We start from the raw sequence: 19,222 nt of genomic DNA, 5'->3' as shown, positions 1-19,222 counted from the left end.
TGTTGGGCATTTTGGGGCAGTTTTCTCTGGTTTTTATTCTTGATCAGCTGCTCAGATTTAATGGTGAAATCATTTGGTGATTGTGATGAATTCTGTAGTTTTTAGCAGATTCTGATACATCCTTGATGCTCAGTCTGAATCATCCACTTGCTCCTGTGAGACTTCTGGCCATCAATCATCTGAAAAATATCATGAAGACATCAGAGGTTTGTGTCAGATAGCTTTATTTGTGATATTTCTATCCTTAAGATGAACAGCGTAATTCTAGAATAAGAAATTGAAGTTACTCCTACAGTTGATACTGTGTAATTACAGACGTAAGGTGAATAACGCAGAGAGTGCGTTGGACCAGATGTGCCAGTAGCCACCATTTACTAGGGCCACCGCGGTTTACTCACCGCTGTATTCATGTTTCCACATTGCAGATTATTACTTCAGGGTTTTTCAAACTACAATTTCTAAATCATTTACAGAGATCCACAAATTATCTAAGAATGTTATAGTTTTGAAATTTGACTTTGGTATTCTTAAGTTCAAAATGAGTGTATCTGGGGACATCGGAATGACAGCTTTTGGAACACTGTTCTGTGATTTCAGTACCTGCAGTTTTATTTGTGTTTCACATTTAGGTTGTTGTGAAAAGTAAGTACGAAGGCTAACTTAACTTGTAAATAATGTCTTTATACCAAAATGCTATTTTACCAAGACTTTACAGTAATTCAAATGGAGCAGTATTTTCTGAACTTCAGCCATTCAAATGAGACTGTCACAGTTTTTGCTGTATAAGCTTTTCACTAATACTCCATTCTTAAAATTTTTCTCTGGTTTTGAATTGGACTAATTTTTTTTTCATCATCATCAAATCATGGGTTTGAAGAGTTAACTGATATGATATTTAGTGTGGTTACTATAATTAAAATAAGAGTGTTCATCTGTGTGATAATCTGCAATATTTTCATGTATATACTACTATTGCATATTTGGAACATTTCTGGAAGAGAAAAGTGGTCCTAAGAGTTGAGTGTCCTCATGGCACACAGTATGAATATGCTGAACTTGAACTTGTGTCATGGTAGCTAGAGCCAGATTCATATTACAAATAGAATTTAATTTCAGAATGTAGTCATAATTACCATAGTAAATTCATTTCGATTTGAGGGGTTTTCTTTGGTTTTGCGGGGTTTTGTTTGTATTTATACTGTTTTTGGTTTACTTGATTTTTTTGCCTTCATTTTAAAATGATATGGAAATAATGCTAGCAACATTAGGATCTGGGAGAAGGTTGTTTTTTTTTTTTTTAATTCATTTTTGAGAAGGGATGAGGGATGGGCAGAGAGAGAGAAAGAAACACAGAATATGAACCAGGCTCCAGGCTCTAAGCTGTCAGCCTAGAGCCCAGTCCGGGACTCGAACTCCTGAACTATGAGATCATGACCTGAGCCAAAGTCGACACAACTGCCTGAGGCACCCAGGCACCCCAAGAATGTTTCTTTAGAAGTGGTTGATGTAAATAATCTGTAGCTTTGATTCATCTCTGATTTGGCGTAAATTGTTTCACAAGCTGTTGATAGGTTTGTGTTACTGATTTGTTGGATAATAAACTGTAGAATACTGTCTTTGTCGTGATAGGAAGACCTTGGTGTCTAGAAGGGAAACGGGATTCCTGGAAGCCCCTAATATATCTGAAGGTGTTCTCATCCTTCTTTTACTCTTATTCCCTTCCTTTTCTGTCCCCTTCTGGATTTGGTTAGTATTTAAAATTGAGTGCGCTGTACATATTCACCCTTTAGATTTAAGTATTGTTACTGTCTTCGGATGGGGATATTTCACTACTTGTTAGCACTTTAGAAAATTTTGGTGACAATTGCTACTTGAACGTTGGACTTAGAGTTTGTATTTTAGTTTTATCTCCCAACAGAGTGCCCTATTATTTTTTGTAGCATTATTTATATTTTTTTCACCATCCACAGGTAAGGATATATTTAGGTTGATTTGAAGTCTTACCTTTCTGTTAATTTGAATGATTATGTGCTTTATTTTCTTTTGTTAATGAAAAAAAATAGAATCTCTTTTTGGCAGACTGGCTTCTCAGTGCATGTCCTTATCCATGTAAAAATCTTGATAAGCATAAGTAACTCTTAACAGTGTTTACTATGTGAAAGGCCTTCTAAGCACCAGTGTGTCCTGTTGAATCTTGTAGCCGCCCTCTTGGGTTGATACTGTTACTAGCTCTGATCTGTGGGTGAGAACAGTGAGAACTGGGAAGGCCAAATTGCCCCCTCAGGGTCACACAGCTGGTAGGTGGGTAGTGCCAGGACTTAAACCTACATGCTCTGCTTCTTTGGTCTGTGCGCTCTTAATATCCAGGCTCTTATTTACAAGATGAACTTCTTAATGCAAAAATTATATTTGGATTATACATATTCTATTGCATATTCAATAGAAACTGGAAAAAAGTTTGTACCAAATGATTACTCATCTAAAAAGGCCCTTTACACTTGTTGGGATGAGCATTGGGTGTTGTATGTAAGCCAATTTGACAATAAATTATATTAAAAAAACAAAATACCCTTTAGAGATTATTTAGTTCAGTGCAGGTATGTTTAGAGTGAATTTGCATCTAGGCCAGAGCCTGCGTTTCTTACTGCTGATCTAGAGTGCTTTTCACAAAGCCGAACTTTCTTCCTAGTGTAAAATCTTAGGTGTTTTTTTTTCTTTTCTTTAGGAGAGTGTCGATGAGTCTTTCATAAAAGAAGCTGTTTTAACCCGATTAGGTGATGATAGTATAGATGTTGTTTTGTCAGCTGTAAATGCTTTTGAGGTGAGTGAATTTGTTCTTCATTGAAATACACAATTTGTAAATATTTTCTTCTCACGTGAGTCTCTGCTGTAGGTAGGAATATATTTGGAAATTATTCCTTCATTGGAAATTTTCTCTTGAGAATATAGACTTGAACCTGGTTAAGAAGAGCTTATGGGAGAACTCAGACTGCACAACTTTGTTACAGGGAAATTCTTCAAAAGGGAAAAGTGCTTTGTGAATTGTCATCAATAGTAAATACCCTGGGATCGTGGAAAATTGGCTCATGAATGCCAGTTTTGAGAAGTAGCTCTCATAAAGCCTTAATGTGCAAGGACTGTTGGGAGATAAATTCTTTACAGTTCTTTTTTTTTAGTTTTGTTTAACAAGTACCGTATATATTTGAAGCAAGTAAAAATTACTTATGGCCGTTTTTTTCCCCCATTAGATTTTTAAACAACACTTTAGTTCAGAAGTGACTGTTTCAAGTCTTCTAAATCTCTTTCGAAGAGCAGAACTTTCAAAAAATAGGGGATGGTATGTATACATTTCTCTTCATACTGTTTTAAATTCACAAAATTATTACACTTGGTTTTTTTCTTTACATTTTTGCATTTTCTAATTTAGTTATATGAACCTTTGGTCATGGTAGTAGAATGAATCATAATATAATTCTTGCATTATTAAAAGAATTAGGATTTTTGTGGGTTCATTATAAACTGTTCTCTGTGTTTGAAATTTTTTCTTCATAAAATAGAGAAAGTCTATAATGTATGACATAATACTAAAATCTGGGAAGTATGGTAGGAGGGTGTTGTAGTTTTTATGTTATTTAAAAAAATTTTTTTTAATGTTTATTTTTGAGAGAGACTGAGTTTGAGCAAGGGAGGGGCAGAGAGAGAGAGGGAGACACAGAATGTGAAGCAGGCTCCAGGCTCTGAACTTTCAGCACAGAGCCCGATGCAGGGCTTGAACTCAAGAACCACAGGATCATGACCTGTGAGCCAAAGTTGGATGCTTAGCTGACTGAGCCACCCAGGTGCCCTGGAAGTTGTAGTTTTCTACTTTATATAATTCTATTTAATTTTTTTCCAAAGATAGGGTATTACTTTATAATGAAACAAATATTATGAAAGTAAGCCCAGAGGCACATGGGCTTACTTCTGTACTATTTGATGAGCTCTAGTTATTTCATTTTTGGCATCTAAGCTATGGGCATGGAAAAATGACAGTTCCTTACAGGAAGAGAGCATGTCTTGCAGGTTTTTGTTTTGTATCCATTATAATTTAGTCCTTAGCACATAGTATGTGTTCAGATTTTTAAATTTTTTTCATTCATTTTGAGTTTATTATTTTTTAATATAACACAATTTATTTTTTTTAACATATGCAATTATTTTCCATCATTTACAATATAGTAGTTACAATGACACTCCAAACAGAAAAGCAAAGTAAAAAATCAAAACACCAACTTCTATTTCATGTAATTAGACTTATACAGCAATTAGAAGGTTAAGTAACAACTAGTTAATCACCTAATTTCACAGCTAGTTCAGATTTTTTTTAACTTAAGAGTCTGATTTTTAGTGGAGTTGAGATAAATAGTGTGACATGTATTTTATGTTATAGTTACCCTAGTGGTTTCTCAAAAAAAAAAGATTTGACAGAGTTTGCAGTTTAAAATTGCTCTCCCAAGTAATTCACTCACTGGCATGGATTTTAAGTGATTGTGTTGGTGTGTCTGAATAATGTGTTTGTTGAGACCAGGGTAATGTCAGTTGAGCAGGGACAATATAATAATGATTTGGGGCTTAATTTAAGTTTCTAATGGGTTTCTCAGCCAAATGTGTTTGTGTCTTAGGTATAAGGTACTAGAGGTAGCAGCAGACATACTGATCAAGGAAGAGATACTGAGTGAAAATGATCACTTGTCAAATCAGGTGGTGGTAAATCTGCTGCCATTTATGATTATCATCAATGATGATATGGAATCTGCAGAGACGAAAATCGCTATATATTTATCAAAATCAGGAATTTGCTCTCTGCACCCTATATTAAGAGGCTGGAAGGAAGGTAAGAAATTCAGTTGCCTTTTAGAGAAAGCACTTTAAATACTTTAAAAATAAAAAGCACAACTAAATGTTGGTTGTAACTGTTATTTGAAATCATGTTTGCTGTGTTCTGTGTCTGCAAGATTTTTTAAGATCAAAAACCTACAATCCTTGAGCAACACAGGTTTGGACTGCACAGATTCACTTACATGTGGGTATTTTCCAGGAAATACTGTATGGTACTCTGCATTTTCTCTTCCTTCAAATTGTTGAAATAGTACTTTTTTCCCTCTAGTTTTATTTTAAGACTATAGTATGTAATACATATAACATACAAAATCTGTGTTAATCAACTGTTTATTATTAGTAAGACTTCAGGTTAACTTTGGGCTATTAATAGTTAGGTTTTTGAGGAGTCAAAACTTACATGCAGATTTTTAGCTGTGTTAAGAAGCGGGGTTGGCGCCCCTGTTCCCACTTTCAGTGGTCAGCCGGACAATGGAAAGGAAACTGACCCACACATAGGTTCAGAATTGGACAAAAGGAAAAATGCAGAGCAAACCTTTGTAGGAAAATTATAAAACTTCTGCCTAAATTTCCTAGTCTGTAGAATTCTTTAGGTGATATTCTAAAGAATCACCCTCTATGTTCTTTTTTTTTTTTTAATCAGCTCTTGAAAATGTGATTAAAAGCACACAGTCAGGAAAACTAATTGGTGTAGCAAATCAGAAGATGATCGCGCTGTTGGCTGACAATATAAGTTCAGGGCATCCTCCTTCAATGCTAAAGATGGTAGGTTTGCTGTCGAAGAACGCCCTGGATTTCTCCGTGTTTGCTTCACTAGATTTTTTTAGCGTGCATTTTTGACTGCTTTGTTTCACTGTAAACATGTGTAGTGTTAGTATATTCTGCAGGTTTGAAATCTTCTACATTTTATATAAATTTTTTATGGTGGTTAAACATTGGACTAATAAGAATAATGTGTACCTTTTTGCCTTCCTGTTTCCTTTTATTTTAAATATAAAGTCAAGTTCTTTTGTTAAAATAGCAAAGTATCTAAAAGGATTTTTTTTCTTTAGTAAATAAAGCATTTGTCAAGGTATTAGGTGTGTAATTTTATGAGACTGACGTGCTGCCGACTGCGCTAAGAGGGCAGCTTGGTGTATAATTTTAAAGCATTTATCCAGTTGCCAAGTGCAACTCTTTTTGTTCATAATTCTGAAATTTTTCATTTTTTTAGTTACTTAGAAGTCAGTGCTTACTACTTTTTAAAGGCTTTGTATTTGTCATCTCACTTTAAATGTAATCTCTAGATAGGTCTGAGGTAGAGAAAATTGTTGTATATGAACTAAGAGCTACAGTAATGGAGAATGTTTCTTTTTCAAGGTGGAGGATTTAATAAGCATCGGGGAGAAGGAGTGCTTCAGCCTGAAGCAGAAAGTGACTTCTCAGGTGGTCACAGCTGTTCTTGTTTCTTGCTGTTCATCTTTAAAAGATACTCACTTTCCAGTGGCGATAAGAGTCTTCAGTTTGTTGCAGAAAAAAATAAAGAAGCTTGAAGGTGTCATTACTGCAGTGGTAAGCAGTGCAAAGTCTCTGGAACATTGAGCAGAGCGGCAGTCTGGCTTTTCAGCAAATCGGGGCGAAGTGTGAGGCAGCCTTGGGTGGTAGTCAATAGTGAATTAGAAATGTTCATTGAATTATAGAATTTCAGGGTCTTGATGTTTTGTACCTAATGGTTGACTCTCTGTCTTTATCTTTATTTGGTGGTTATCTGAGCTACACTTAACTACCCTTCATGATGAAGAATTCACTAGATATGTTAGTGCTTGAACAAAATAGTACTTCATTCTATTTCCTAAGAATTGATCTTTCATATTTTAATATTACATCAGATTTGGATCTCACCAGCTTATTCTTGTCTTTGACGGTACCAACTAAGTAACATGTTTCAATTGTTTATAGTTTTACCTATGTACCATATCTTGAGGTAGTAGGATTATTTCTTTTAAGACAGACATGCCCCTTGAATATTACTTAGTTTTTATTTGTCCTCCATCATTCAGAGGGCTCTTCTTTTTAGGGTTTGCAGAATGAGTCAGCATCTTTTTCACATTTACATACACCGTCAGGATTTTACAAGTTCTGGTCATGGTCATTGTTAACCAAAATCATGTAAACTTGAGAAGAGTAAATTTTTATATTTTAAAAAAGTAGCCTAGATAAGCCCTTCTTGATTTCTTTGTTTGTTATCTTTTGTGGAATGTAGTAACCTGATGGGTGTTTGCCCTTGGTGTCAAAAGTATGAACAGTTTGAGTGTTTTGTATCACACTCACACACACACACACACACACACACACACACACACGCAGATAAAATGTTTTATATTTACTACCCTTTCTGGGACTCATGAGCCTCTTTCCGGCTTTGGCAGTGTATTGAGCCAGTGAAACCCCTCCAGAAAGACGTTTTCTTGTAAGTCTGGCTCTTTCCTTCCAGGTTACTGCTGTGTGCCCTCCTGTATGGAGTCTTGTCATTTTCCTTCATATTTTCTCCTGCTGCTTTTTAGTATCTGCAGGATAATTTCTTTTTTTATTTCTTTTTTTATTTTTGTGTGTGTGTGTTTTTAATTTCTTTTTGAGAGACAGAGAGTGTGTGAGCAGGGGAGCGTCAGAGAGAGAGAGGGAGACACAGAATCTGAAGCAGGCTCCAGACTCTGAGCTGTCAGCACAGAGCCCGATGCGGGGCTCGAACCCACGAACCATGAGATCATGACCTGAGCGGAAGCTACACTTAACCAACTGAGCCACCCAGGCACCCCCTGCAGGATAATTTCTAAACACTCTTACATTTCGCTGCTTATTTAGAATTATTTGCAAGTATGGAGATTTTACTGTGCATCTTCAGAGGACCTATAGAAGTGGGACATGGAAAAGGTCCCATTAAGGGTCTCTTGGAAATCCAGCTCCTTCCTGTGAGAAATGTGTCACTTGATAAACACAATTTATATGAGAAACGTTTGTTTTTAGATGGGTGTGTTGAGAAAATACAGATAACATGAAACTCTGGATTACTTGTATCTTTTTTTTTTTTTTTGGTTAATAGTGATGATCGACCCTCTACAAATTTGATTAAAGTTTTAATTTTCATGTAAATGCACATAGAGACAAAATGGTACATATTACCCAGTCCTACACATCCAGTGCAGTTCTCCTGTGTGTAATCCATGTTCAGAACTCTTTAATTGTGTTGTCTTTGTTTCCTTTACCATTTCAGGAAATCCCCTCAGAATGGCATTTTGAGCTAATGATGGACAGAGAGATGCCCGTGCAGCTGTGGGCACATTACATAAAGCAGCTCCGCACCGCCCAGAATATTGCTGTGGAGGATTCGGTTTTACTCACATTTTCACTGAAAATTTTTATTCATGCACTAAAGGCCCCTAAATCTTTTCCTAAAGGTAGGACAGAGTGTAACTTTTGAATGTGACTCTAGAAAAAGAACTATTGTCTGGAGTGAAAAGTTCCCACCAGTGTGTCCACGGGAGTTTCTGTACTGTCTCTCTTTCTCTCCACGTCTGTGTAGACAATGTGTGGTGGAATCCTGAGCAGCTGCGAGAAGACAGCAGGGCCTATTTGTGCTTGCTCATTGGGCTCTTCGAGATGATTCTTGCTGGTGCTGATGCCATTCACTTCAGGGTCCTGATGAAACTGTTCATAAAGGTACGAAGCTCGCCCTTTCCAGGCATACTTTTCCCCGCAGGAAGATACCACAGGATATTTTAGTTGTGACGGTTTTAATGAAAATGAAAACAATGTGTGCTAATTACAGTGAAGAGCTTGTGCTAATAAACACAGGTTCTGTGAAGTAGTGCTGTCATCCTGACACCAATCAGTAGGTTAGACAGAGACTGAGTTTGCTGCAGGCCTGCTGGCATGCTAAGCTCGTTACTGTATTTCATATTCACAGCAGCCCAGTCTGTTTGTGATTAGTGCCATTACCAGTGAGAAAGTGCTGTTCAGAGGGGTGATTTAGCATATGCTACCCAGCTAAGAAATTTCAGTGACCTCCAGCGGTCTCGGTCTTTGTTCTGGTCTTCCTTGCCCACCCCTTTCCCCCACGGCATTTGACACAGTTGACGATGCTAACTCAATCTTTGAAGCATCACTGAGCATGGTTTTCTGCTTAGCGTTCTCATTTCATTGTTAAATGTGTTCAAATGTAGAGTTATAGCGAGTCCTTTGAATTCATTTGCACCCTTCTCATTGGTTAAGTATGGAAAATTTTAAGTCATGAGACAAAGCAGCAGAACATTACAGTGAAGTTTTGTTTTTGTCATTACACATAAGTGAAAAGAGGATTTGGAACCAGCCTAATGTGAGTAAAAATTAAACCTCCCTGTCGTTGATGTGTTCAATTTAGGTGCATCTAGAAGATGTTTTTCAGTTCTTCAAGTTCTTTTCTGTTTTATGGACATATGGGTCTAGCCTTTCAAATCCACTTAACTGCAGTGTGAAAACAGTGCTGCAGACCCAGGCTCTTTATATAGGGTGTGCGATGCTCTCTTCTCAGAAGGCACAGAATAAACATCAGCTGGCGTCGGTCTCTTCTCCAGGTATCGTGAGTAGCCTGTTGTGTTCTGTCAGGACCAACTTTAATGCTTTCTCTATGTGTAGGTTGTGTAGGTTGTAGTTTGGGGAATTTCTTTTTAATTGGTTTGTAAATAGAATGCTCATAGTGGTCTGTGAGTTTGAGCCCTGCATTGGGCTCTGTGCTGACAGCTCAGAGCCTGGAGCCTGCTTTGGATTCTGTGTCTCCCTCTCTCTGCCCCCACTCATGCTGTCTCAAAAATTAAAACAAAAACAAAAAAAAACAGTGCTCACTCACAGGTGCATGCACTCTCACTCTCATGCTCTCTACATGTACCTGTGATTTATGTAGATGTATATATAATTTATATATGCATATGTGAACTATCCATGTGTATGTATAAACTACTTCTAATCACCTAAACAAATAATAAAAATGGCAGATGATTAGTCAGAGGTTGTTAATATCCCCACTCTTCATTTTCTGGGTTTCAGCAGTTACAGGGTTATCTGGGGAAGTCAGATCACTTAATAGAGTTCCAATATCCTATTGATTATAAAAGGGTCTCCACCTGACAGCCTTCTTGGATTTGTCTCTTTTGTCAGGTATAAGCCATTTTCAAGTTGGGCACTCACTAATAAAACACTCATATTAAAGTTATATTTTGTGATAAAGAGAAATCTGCAAATTTTGCAAATGATGCAGAATATCCTGAGCTATTGACAAATGAGAGAATCTGACAGAATTAGACCCTGTAGCGATTGATGATGAGAGAATTGATGAGGATGATGGATATGATCGATACTCCAAACCAGAAGGATTTTAATGTCTAAGGAACAAGAATGGCTCTTAGGAAATTTGAGGATGTTCTTGATTTTTTTTTTAATTTAAAATTACTCTCTATAAATGTTCTGTGAAAGCAAAATGAATGATGATATGCTTTTCCCAGAAAAGTTTTTCAGCATTTCTCTTTCGTTAGCTTTGTGAAAGAGCATGTAATTAATAATTGTAATCAAGATTTCATTAAATACAAGTTACAGTATGTATTCAAGTTTCAAGTTTTACTTATAGAATAAAATCCCATGAATTATTTTATTACTACTTACTATAAAATTGCAATTCCTGATCTTAGGTGAACTTAATTTAAAAAGGCTTTTTCCGGTTTTGTTTTTTTTTCCTTTGGATAAAGGCATACTGTACATTTTTTTTAAAACTTTAATCCTTTAATATATTGTAAGTATTGTCCTATATGAATACTTACTAAACACAGAAATTTATTTATTTACAAATGTCTGCGGACTGTTCCATTGCATGGACATAACCTGATATATTTAAATGGTTATTTTCTGTTAAAGGAATGTATATTTTATTTAGAGGCCATAATGGCTTTGATTTTCTAATCAAGTATGAAATGTCTATTATCCTTGGGTATCAAAGGCAGCGGTTCCGGAGGGATAGGTATCTCTTCGTCTATAAATAGCAGGACCAAAAGACTTCACTTTTCCCCAGAATTGCTGTAAGATAGGCTCGCTGCCTGCCCCTCTGCCTTGTCCTGTGTCCCCTCCCTTTTTCTTAAAGAACTTTTGCATTTATGCTGCTTGGAAATGTCACAGTAGTCCACCGAAAACAGGACAGATGCACCTTATTCCCCTGGGAAGCTCAAGGCCTGCGCACTGGAGTCCTGCAGGGCCAGTGTGTAAGGTCACTCAGGGCCCCGGCCCTCGGGCCCCCACCACCAGGGCACAGGGAGCTTCTGTCCGCACCTGGTCTGTGAGGACTCCGGGAAGTGTTGGCTGGTATTTGTTTTAATCTGTTTAGTAAAAATGTGACGCTATCAAAAAGAAAAAGATAATGCAATATTAAAATAGTACAAAATTTTAGAATTTTTCTTAGTGGCTTAGGAATCTAGCCACCATTTATTACTTTCTATGGAGATCTGTGTTCCAGCTCAGTCTTGAATATAGCAAGTTTTAAGTGAATAAACATTTAACATCATTTGTAAGTTGTAGACTGCCTTTGGTATTTTAATACCTGATCCGTATGGTAAATGTATTCATAAGATTAAAGCCTTTATGTAAAATATCAATCTTTATGTAAAATACTCTATTTTAAATCTAAATAAAATCACAGATTTTTAAATGGAAGAACATTCCTACAAACTGATAGTTTAAATAACGTTGCTTTTACTTACCTTGAGTTTCAGTACTTAACTTGAAGGTTGTAACTGTAGTACTTAGTACTTTGATTTGTTTTTGCATTTGGATTTTTCTGGAAGCTCTGTTCCACTATACAAGGAATTTTAGCAAATTGTAACTTGGCCTGAAGCTGCCTTTTGTGTGAATTGAAATTTCCAACTGTTTGTTGCTGACTTTATTTTATAAATCAACCTTACAGAGACTAGGGAAGGTTGCCAGCCTTTATGTGACCGTCTCAGAAAAGTTGGAAGCTTGTTGAGCTTGCTCTTAGCGCCCCACAAATGGGATATATGGAGTGGATCACAAGCAGCAAAGTAAACGTCACCACACTTTGCCCCAGTAGATAGCACAGAATAAAGCTTAAATAACAATTACCATGAGAGGAATTTAGGAGTCTTTTTATCCAGAGATGTACTTTCAAAAAACTCCACTCCAGTTGATCTGACAGATGCATTCTACCAGGTCTTTGAAGCAGGTTTTTCAGTGCTGTTGGACTGAGCAGGGCATAGAGCTGAAGGAGAGCTGCCAGATTCTTTGTCTAAAAGGAGTATAACATTGAAAATTGATAGCACTTACAGACAGAAACAAGACAACAGGCCAAGTTCCTTTGAATAATTCAAAATTTCTAAATACAATATTTGCAAATTCCTAAAAAACAAGCATTTGCCCAAATAAAGTTTGTTCCAACAATATAAAATTGGTTCAAAATAAAGAACTCTTAATTGGCTATGTCAGTGTTAACGGATTACCATTTTCGAAAGAATTGCATAGGCATTCGATAAACATCAGTAATTCTTATTTTGTGGTAGCAAAATAGGAGTAACAAGAAAAATACTCCAAAAGCTAGCATCTTCACTGCAGAGTTGGGAAAACCAAAGCATTCCTGTTGACTCCATCACTATTACTGGACACGGCGCTAGAAGTAGTAGTTGTCAGAAGTAGCTGTTTGAGACACCAACGGAAGGTAGGAGTGAGAAGCTGTGGGATTCTTAGGTGCGTTATGAAATAGGACACCTGGGGCTAGCCATTGAAAATGTAAAATGTTTGACTCCATCCTTATTTCCTTAGACAAAAATTTCACACGAACTAAACATTATACGTTAAAAACGAACCACGTAGCCCTAGTGTTAGAAGAAAACATTGAAAACATGTGGCCTCTTTCAATATCTAAATACAGATTCAGACAGTTGAACAACTCAGAGCAGGGAGGGCCTCTCTGAGCATCATACAAAATTAAAAGAAAGATGGGACTGAAACTTTTACATTATAAAAAATTACAGGGGCAACTGGATGGCTCAGTTGGTCAGGTTTCTGACTCTTGATATTGGCTCAGTTCATGATCTCACAGTTTGTGGAACAAAGTCCTATGTCAGGCTCTGCGGTACTTGGGATTCTTTGTCTCCCTCTCTCTCTGCCTCTCCTGTTTGCGTGTGCATTCTCTCTCAAAAGAAGTAAACTTAAAAATGATACAATTAAGGACAAAGTATTTGTAAGCATGTGCACAGTGAGAAGGTTCCTCTGCACACTTACCAGGATGTTTGTACAGAGATGCTTGTTCTAGCAGTGTTAGTGCTGAAAGCCTAGAAACATCTGAACTTACCAGTAAGATAATGGTTTAAATAATACAGAAAATACAACAGAGAACAGTACTGTTTTAAAAGAATGACTTTAGATACATTTATAAACACACACACACACACACACTTGTGTGGAAAACACTTCCAAATAAGCTTAAGATGTGATAGTTCTTGAAGAACAGGGTTTGTGTGCATGTACACTGTGCTCTGCTCTGGTGTGTTTTCAAAAGGGTAAGCTAGCTTATAGCTAACATTTTACTACAGTGGGAAGCATAGTTAAACAGTGAATGGTCTTGAGAGAGAATTTCAGTGGGGAGGAAGACTTCAACACATACCCTTTGAAATATACCCTATTTCAGTTTTGTGCTGTTTGAGTTTTTTAAATTGCTACTAAAATGTTTCTCCCTTGGGTTTTAGTGGTGACATCGCTACTCATTAACCTGGGCAGCCCCGTAAAGGAAGTACGAAGGGCCTCCATTCTTTGTCTCCAGGCCCTCAGTGGAGTGGTGTCTCACTTCCAACTGGTAATAGATCATTTGATTCCTAAAACCGAGGAGATCACCTCAGATGGCACCTATGTTTCTCAGGTAAACTCCTCCGCAGAGAAAGTGAAATGTGTGCATGCCTGTGTGGGCGCACGGATGCTTTCCTCCTGCCTTGACATTTCCTTTTAGAGGGATTTTGATCAACCTAAGTCACTGCATTTAGAAACTGATGGCGGTATCTGCACATCTTTCTCCTCCCGTTTTTAAAAGCTAGGAGTGTGGTGTTATTTGTTTCTGCCCTTTGGCTGAAAGGCCAGTATTTGGCTTTTAATCCTGAGCTAACTGAGAGGTTAGCTAACTGGTACCCTTTCCAGAGGAAATGAAAAAAGATAAGCAGTATCACATCATTTGGGAAAGAATCTACCATAATAATTAATGCACTTAACCTTTGTAGTTTCTTAACTTTTTTTCATCCCAATTTTCTTTCTGGTGCCCTAGGATTTGGCTACTTTATTTGAAGAACTGCAGAGAGAAAAGAAACTGAAATCTCATCAGAAATTATCTGAAACTTTGAAAAACCTACTTAATTGTGTATATAATTCCCCATCTTACATTGCAAAGGATTTGATGAAAGTACTTCAGGAAGTCAGCAGTGAGGTATGTGCAGGTCAGGTGGCTTGTGGCGCCATGTGATTTACCAAGCACTATTGTAGCTGCTCATTGTGTCTGAGGAAAACACGTCCACGAGTTCAGTAGACGCACTCAGCGCACTCAGAAGTGAAAATTCTCCTACTGATTGGGGAGGGGGGAGCATTACAGTGTAGAAATAGAGGATGCGAAAAAGCAAATATTGGTGGTTTTTTTCCTTTTTAAAATTGTGTTATCCCTACCTAATCATTTACTTGCTTTTAAGTGAATTTTAAAAAAACACATGGGGGGAAACTGAAGAGGTGCCGCTGAAAAAATTGTTGGTTCGTGTCTTTTCTTCAGGTGAAAATCCTCCACGAGGTAATGGTTTTGGAACGTAAGTCTGTGAAAGTTCCAAAATCATTTGTTCATTTTTGAAATACACGTGGTTGACCATTTTTCTGGGGGGAAGGTCATAGCTTTCATGATATTAAGGAGCCTGTGATCCAGAGAAAGAGGTCGGGAAGCGCCTGTCCCTCTGGCAGCACGTGCTGGCCGCTGTCAGAGAGACTCTTCCCAGGTTCCCAGACCGCATGACGCCTCACCAGTCTGGGGCTGACACAACTTGGAGAACTGAAGCGGGATAAAGTGATGTGAAAACCTCAGGATCAGATCTTCCTGGTGGGAGCAAACAGAGGGCGTGTATGAGCTCTGGGTCGTCCCTGGAGTAGTTAAACTAGGAATTGATGGGGCGCCTGGGTGGTTTGGTTGGTTAAGTGCCGGGTTTCTGATTTCAGCTCAGTTCATGATTACATCGGTTTGTGAGTTTGAGCCCAGCATCAAGCTCTGCCCTGAGTCACCTGCTTGCGATTCTTGTCTCTGCCCTTCCCCTGCTCACTATCTCTCTCTCTCTCTCTCTCTCTCTCTCTCTCTCTCTCAAAATAAACATTAAAAAAATATTAAATGTTGGGAATTGACAATTTTGTTCTGCAAAGAAGCAGATAGTAAATATTTTAGGCCCTGTAGGCTACACAGTCTTCTTGCGGTACTTACTAGCTCTACCATCGTATTGTGGAAGGCATGGCCACTTATATAAACAAATAAGCACAGCTGTGTTTCAGTAAATAAAATTTACAAAAACAGATGGTCCTCTGGATTTGGCCCACAAGCCATAATTTGCTGGCGTTTTGGTTTAGTTATTAAAAACTTCACATGTATAATGTGAATTAATATTAATTATACCAACTTGGAAGCTCTGTTTAGGGAAACATGCAGTGTTTTAGAAAAAACTAAAATTTCTTTTTGTGGCCTAAAACTTTAGTTTGTATTTCCTGTTTTCAGGAAGTCTTGGGACACTCACGAATTACTCATCTCTGAAGGGTTTAGAGGTTTGTTTTTGTTTGGTAACGTTTATTTTATCATTTATTTATTTAAATTTATTTATTTTGGGAGAGAAAGCATAAACGGCGAGGGACAGGGAGAGAAGGGGACAGAGGATCTGAAGCAGGCTCCTTGCTGACAGCACAGAGCCCCATGTGTGACCCGAACCTATGAACCTGTGAGATCATGACCTGAACTGGAGTCAGATGTTTAACCAGCTGAGCCACCTAGGTGCCCCTGTAATGTTTATTTTTGTGAGAGAGACAGAATGTGAGTGGGGGAGAGGCAGAGAGAGAAGGAGACACAGAATCCAAAGTAGGTTTCAGGCTCTGAGCTGTTTGCACAGAGCCTAAGACGGGGCTTGAACTCATGAACTGTGAGATTATGGCCTGAGCCGAAGTGAGATACCTAACTAGCTGAGCCACCCAAGTGCCCCTAGAGCTTTTGGCCATTGCAGACTGAACTGTCAGAGGAGACTTCAGTGCTTAATTGGATTAAATGCGGTTTCTCATGTCCAAGAGATCATCTTTATTGGGGCTTTTTTTCTCTAGGCTGAGCTCCCAGTCTTGGAGCATCATATTTTTGGATGTCTTTGTGAAGCAAGCAAAACTATATGTCAGTATAGATAACTGTTTACTTTTGAATTACCCAAACTTTAGATGGTGCTTTCTCAGCTGTTGCCTATGGCTGAACAACTGTTAGAAAAGATCCAGAAGGAGCCGACAGCTGTCCTGAAAGATGAGGCCATTATTTTGCAACTCATTCTGGGAAAATATAATGAATATTCAGCATCCCTTTTACATAAGGATCCAAAGAGCTTAGATATATTTATAAAGGCCGTGCATACAACAAGGGAACTTTGCACAGGAATACCAACCATTCAGATTATAGCCCTTGAAAAGGTCGGTGACTTTTTTCAGAAACTATGTTCAAGCTTTTAAATTTTGTAATGTTTTATTTGGACGTGTTTTAAAAGGAATATGATATATTTGACCTGTTTTTATAAAATTGAGTGATGTACACATGTGTCGAAAAGAACTGCATTTTAACTGACAAAAATGGGGATCGATTTTATATTGTAAGAGAGAATGGCTTAAACGTCATTTCTGGAATTGATGTTTGTTCGTTGAGCTCACTTGCTTTTTTTCTATTCCCTCTAGATTACAAAGCCGTTTTTTGCAGCTATAGCAGATGAAAAAGTTCAGCAGAAGCTTTTGCATATGTTGTTTGATTTATTGGTAAACTGTAAAAATTCACATTGTGTTCAAACCGTTAACAGTGTTTTTAAAGGGGTAAGTTGCAGACTTCCTATAACTCATTTATTAATGCATGTTCTCTCCAGCGGACACCATGTTTAACCATCCTCTGATTTCCAGTGCGTTTAGGAAGACAGGTATTAACGTCAACAAGAGTCATGGACAAGTAGCTCATAGAAAAGTGCAAAATCAAAATTCTAAGTCTTCACCACGATTTTTATTGTGTGAAATATTTATAGTGTTAAGCAGGTAGGGTATGTATATTAGGTTGGATCTTATATTAAATGGGATCTACCTGTTTTATGCAAGGATGTTCAACTGGGTACAGGTTATACTGGTTATACTTAAATAACTTGAGATTGAGAATCTGCTCGTTAGTTTAGGTGTACATTAAAACATAGCCATACATCAGAATAACCGCCTGGTTCTTCTTTGTTCTGTTTTGTTCAAAAACACTTGGAGGGGGCAAAAGAGGTGGTGGTGACGGAGGAGGGCACTTGCGGAAGAGCACTGAGTGTTGTATGGAAACTAATTTGACAATAAACTACTTAAAAAAAAACACTTAGAAAACAAGTCCACAAAAATAGGTAATAATATGGGGAAGTATTACTACTCAGATTTAGCAATTCTCAGAATTTTGACGTATTTTCTTAAGATTCCTAAGATGAATTAAGTGAAACAAGGTGCAGAGCAGTCCTGTGTGTGTGTGTGTGTGTGTGTGTGTGTGTGTGTGTGTGTGTTTTAATCTTTATACAGGTGTTGGTATATGGAAAAGAATACATAAACTGTCAGTAGTGTTTGCCTTTGGGGATTGATTTGAGCTCTAGAGTCATAGGAAAATGTAGAAGTAGACATGGATGTTTTCACTGTTATCTTTTTTTTCTGTTTATTTTGAGAGAGTGTGAGTGAGGGAGGGGCAGAGAGAGGGAGGGAGAGAATCCCAAGCTGGCCCTGTATTGCCCGACTTGGGGCACAATCTCATGAACTGTGAGATCGTGACCTGAGCCGAAATCCAGAATAAGTCAACATTTATTTCTCTGATTTTCTCCCATGCAAGGGTATCATCAGCCATTCTTCCTTCCTGTTTCAGATTTCTGTTCATGCTGAACAAATAAGAATAGAACTGGAGCCACCAGATAAGACGAAGTCCTTGGGCACAGTTCAGCAAACAAGACGGCAAAAAATGCAGCAGAAGTAAGAGCTGTGAATGCAGTGAGAAAGTGCCCTTTGTCCCCAGGCCTTGAGTGTTAGGAAATCGTTACGGTTTTTTTGATACCTGTCAGCCTGGCATACGTGGGTATGATAGTTTTTACTTGGCATTCATAGTGTTTGGTTTTCCAGTGTTTTGTTATCTGTTTCCCAGAAAATCACAAGATCTAGAATCTGTGCAGGAAGTTGGAGGTTCTTACTGGCAAAGAGTAACCCTCATCCTAGAATTACTGCAGCACAAAAAGAAACTCAAAAGTCCTCAGATACTGATACCAACTCTTTTTAACCTGCTTTCAAGGTAATGAGACTTGCCTTTGGCTCTGATCTATGAGAGAATAGGATTCGAATTCCTGCTCGTCTTCTCTGTCTTTTCAACAGTCTTTTCTTGCTTACCTAGATTGTAAAGCAAGTACTGTAGTTGAAAGATGAAAAGAAAGGTTTTAGGAAACCTAGCCAGTGCCCCAAATTGTTCTTCCTCCCAACTTGTGTCTAAGTGACCACTCCCCATATAGCCTACTTCTTAACTTTCAACACCGTGTCCGTTGGGCATCCTTACTTGTATTTAAAGATCTAGTGTGAAACTTGCTATGTTTTTAGGTGTAAATTATTAGATTGATAGCTGCCATTGTAGTGTGGATATTTGCTTTCACTGCCTAAAAAGCAAAGTAATTCTCTAAGGTTTCAATTAAGTCGATGGAAAGTACAACAGAGAGGCACTTTGGCATTAAGCACCTACCTGTATGAGAAAAAAAATTAGCATCAGAATCTTAACATCTTGTTTATAGTCTACGTTTAATACTTTAGTTATTCCTAATGAAGTATGTGTTATGGACATTGGTAATTAATGTATCACTGAAATTGTGTAACTCTTTTGATTTCCCATTATGTTTTTTTCTGGGGGGTCCTGAAGGAGTTTAGAACCTTTGCCACTGGAGCAGGGAAATATGGAATACACCAAACAATTAATACTTAGTTGTTTGCTCAACATCTGCCAGAAGCTCTCTCCAGAAGGTGGCAAAATACCAAAGGGTATGTACTTTGTTGGAAGGAA

At 37.7% G+C, this 19,222-nt stretch overlaps 1 protein-coding gene across 3 annotated transcripts in view; it reads left to right on the top strand.

Moving 5' to 3' along the window:
• HEATR1 (HEAT repeat containing 1) overlaps nt 1-19,222 on the top strand; it is a 50,307-nt gene that overhangs the window by 10,711 nt on the left and 20,374 nt on the right. For all 3 annotated transcript variants that reach the window (XM_029931644.1, XM_029931643.1, XM_029931645.1), the window contains 16 exons: nt 99-206; nt 2,726-2,821; nt 3,249-3,337; nt 4,662-4,873; nt 5,522-5,643; nt 6,238-6,429; nt 8,129-8,312; nt 8,438-8,574; nt 9,275-9,467; nt 13,632-13,801; nt 14,198-14,356; nt 16,366-16,608; nt 16,867-16,998; nt 18,053-18,156; nt 18,326-18,469; nt 19,082-19,200. In XM_029931644.1, the coding sequence (XP_029787504.1) occupies nt 99-206; nt 2,726-2,821; nt 3,249-3,337; nt 4,662-4,873; nt 5,522-5,643; nt 6,238-6,429; nt 8,129-8,312; nt 8,438-8,574; nt 9,275-9,467; nt 13,632-13,801; nt 14,198-14,356; nt 16,366-16,608; nt 16,867-16,998; nt 18,053-18,156; nt 18,326-18,469; nt 19,082-19,200 (2,404 nt within the window). The remainder of the gene's footprint in view (nt 1-98; nt 207-2,725; nt 2,822-3,248; nt 3,338-4,661; nt 4,874-5,521; nt 5,644-6,237; nt 6,430-8,128; nt 8,313-8,437; nt 8,575-9,274; nt 9,468-13,631; nt 13,802-14,197; nt 14,357-16,365; nt 16,609-16,866; nt 16,999-18,052; nt 18,157-18,325; nt 18,470-19,081; nt 19,201-19,222) is intronic.

This window comes from Suricata suricatta, chromosome 2 (assembly GCF_006229205.1).
Source record: "Suricata suricatta isolate VVHF042 chromosome 2, meerkat_22Aug2017_6uvM2_HiC, whole genome shotgun sequence".
Classification (NCBI taxonomy): Eukaryota; Metazoa; Chordata; class Mammalia; order Carnivora; family Herpestidae; genus Suricata; species Suricata suricatta.
Note: the sequence above shows the minus strand (reverse complement) of the source record. Positions and strands in the feature narration are given on the sequence as shown.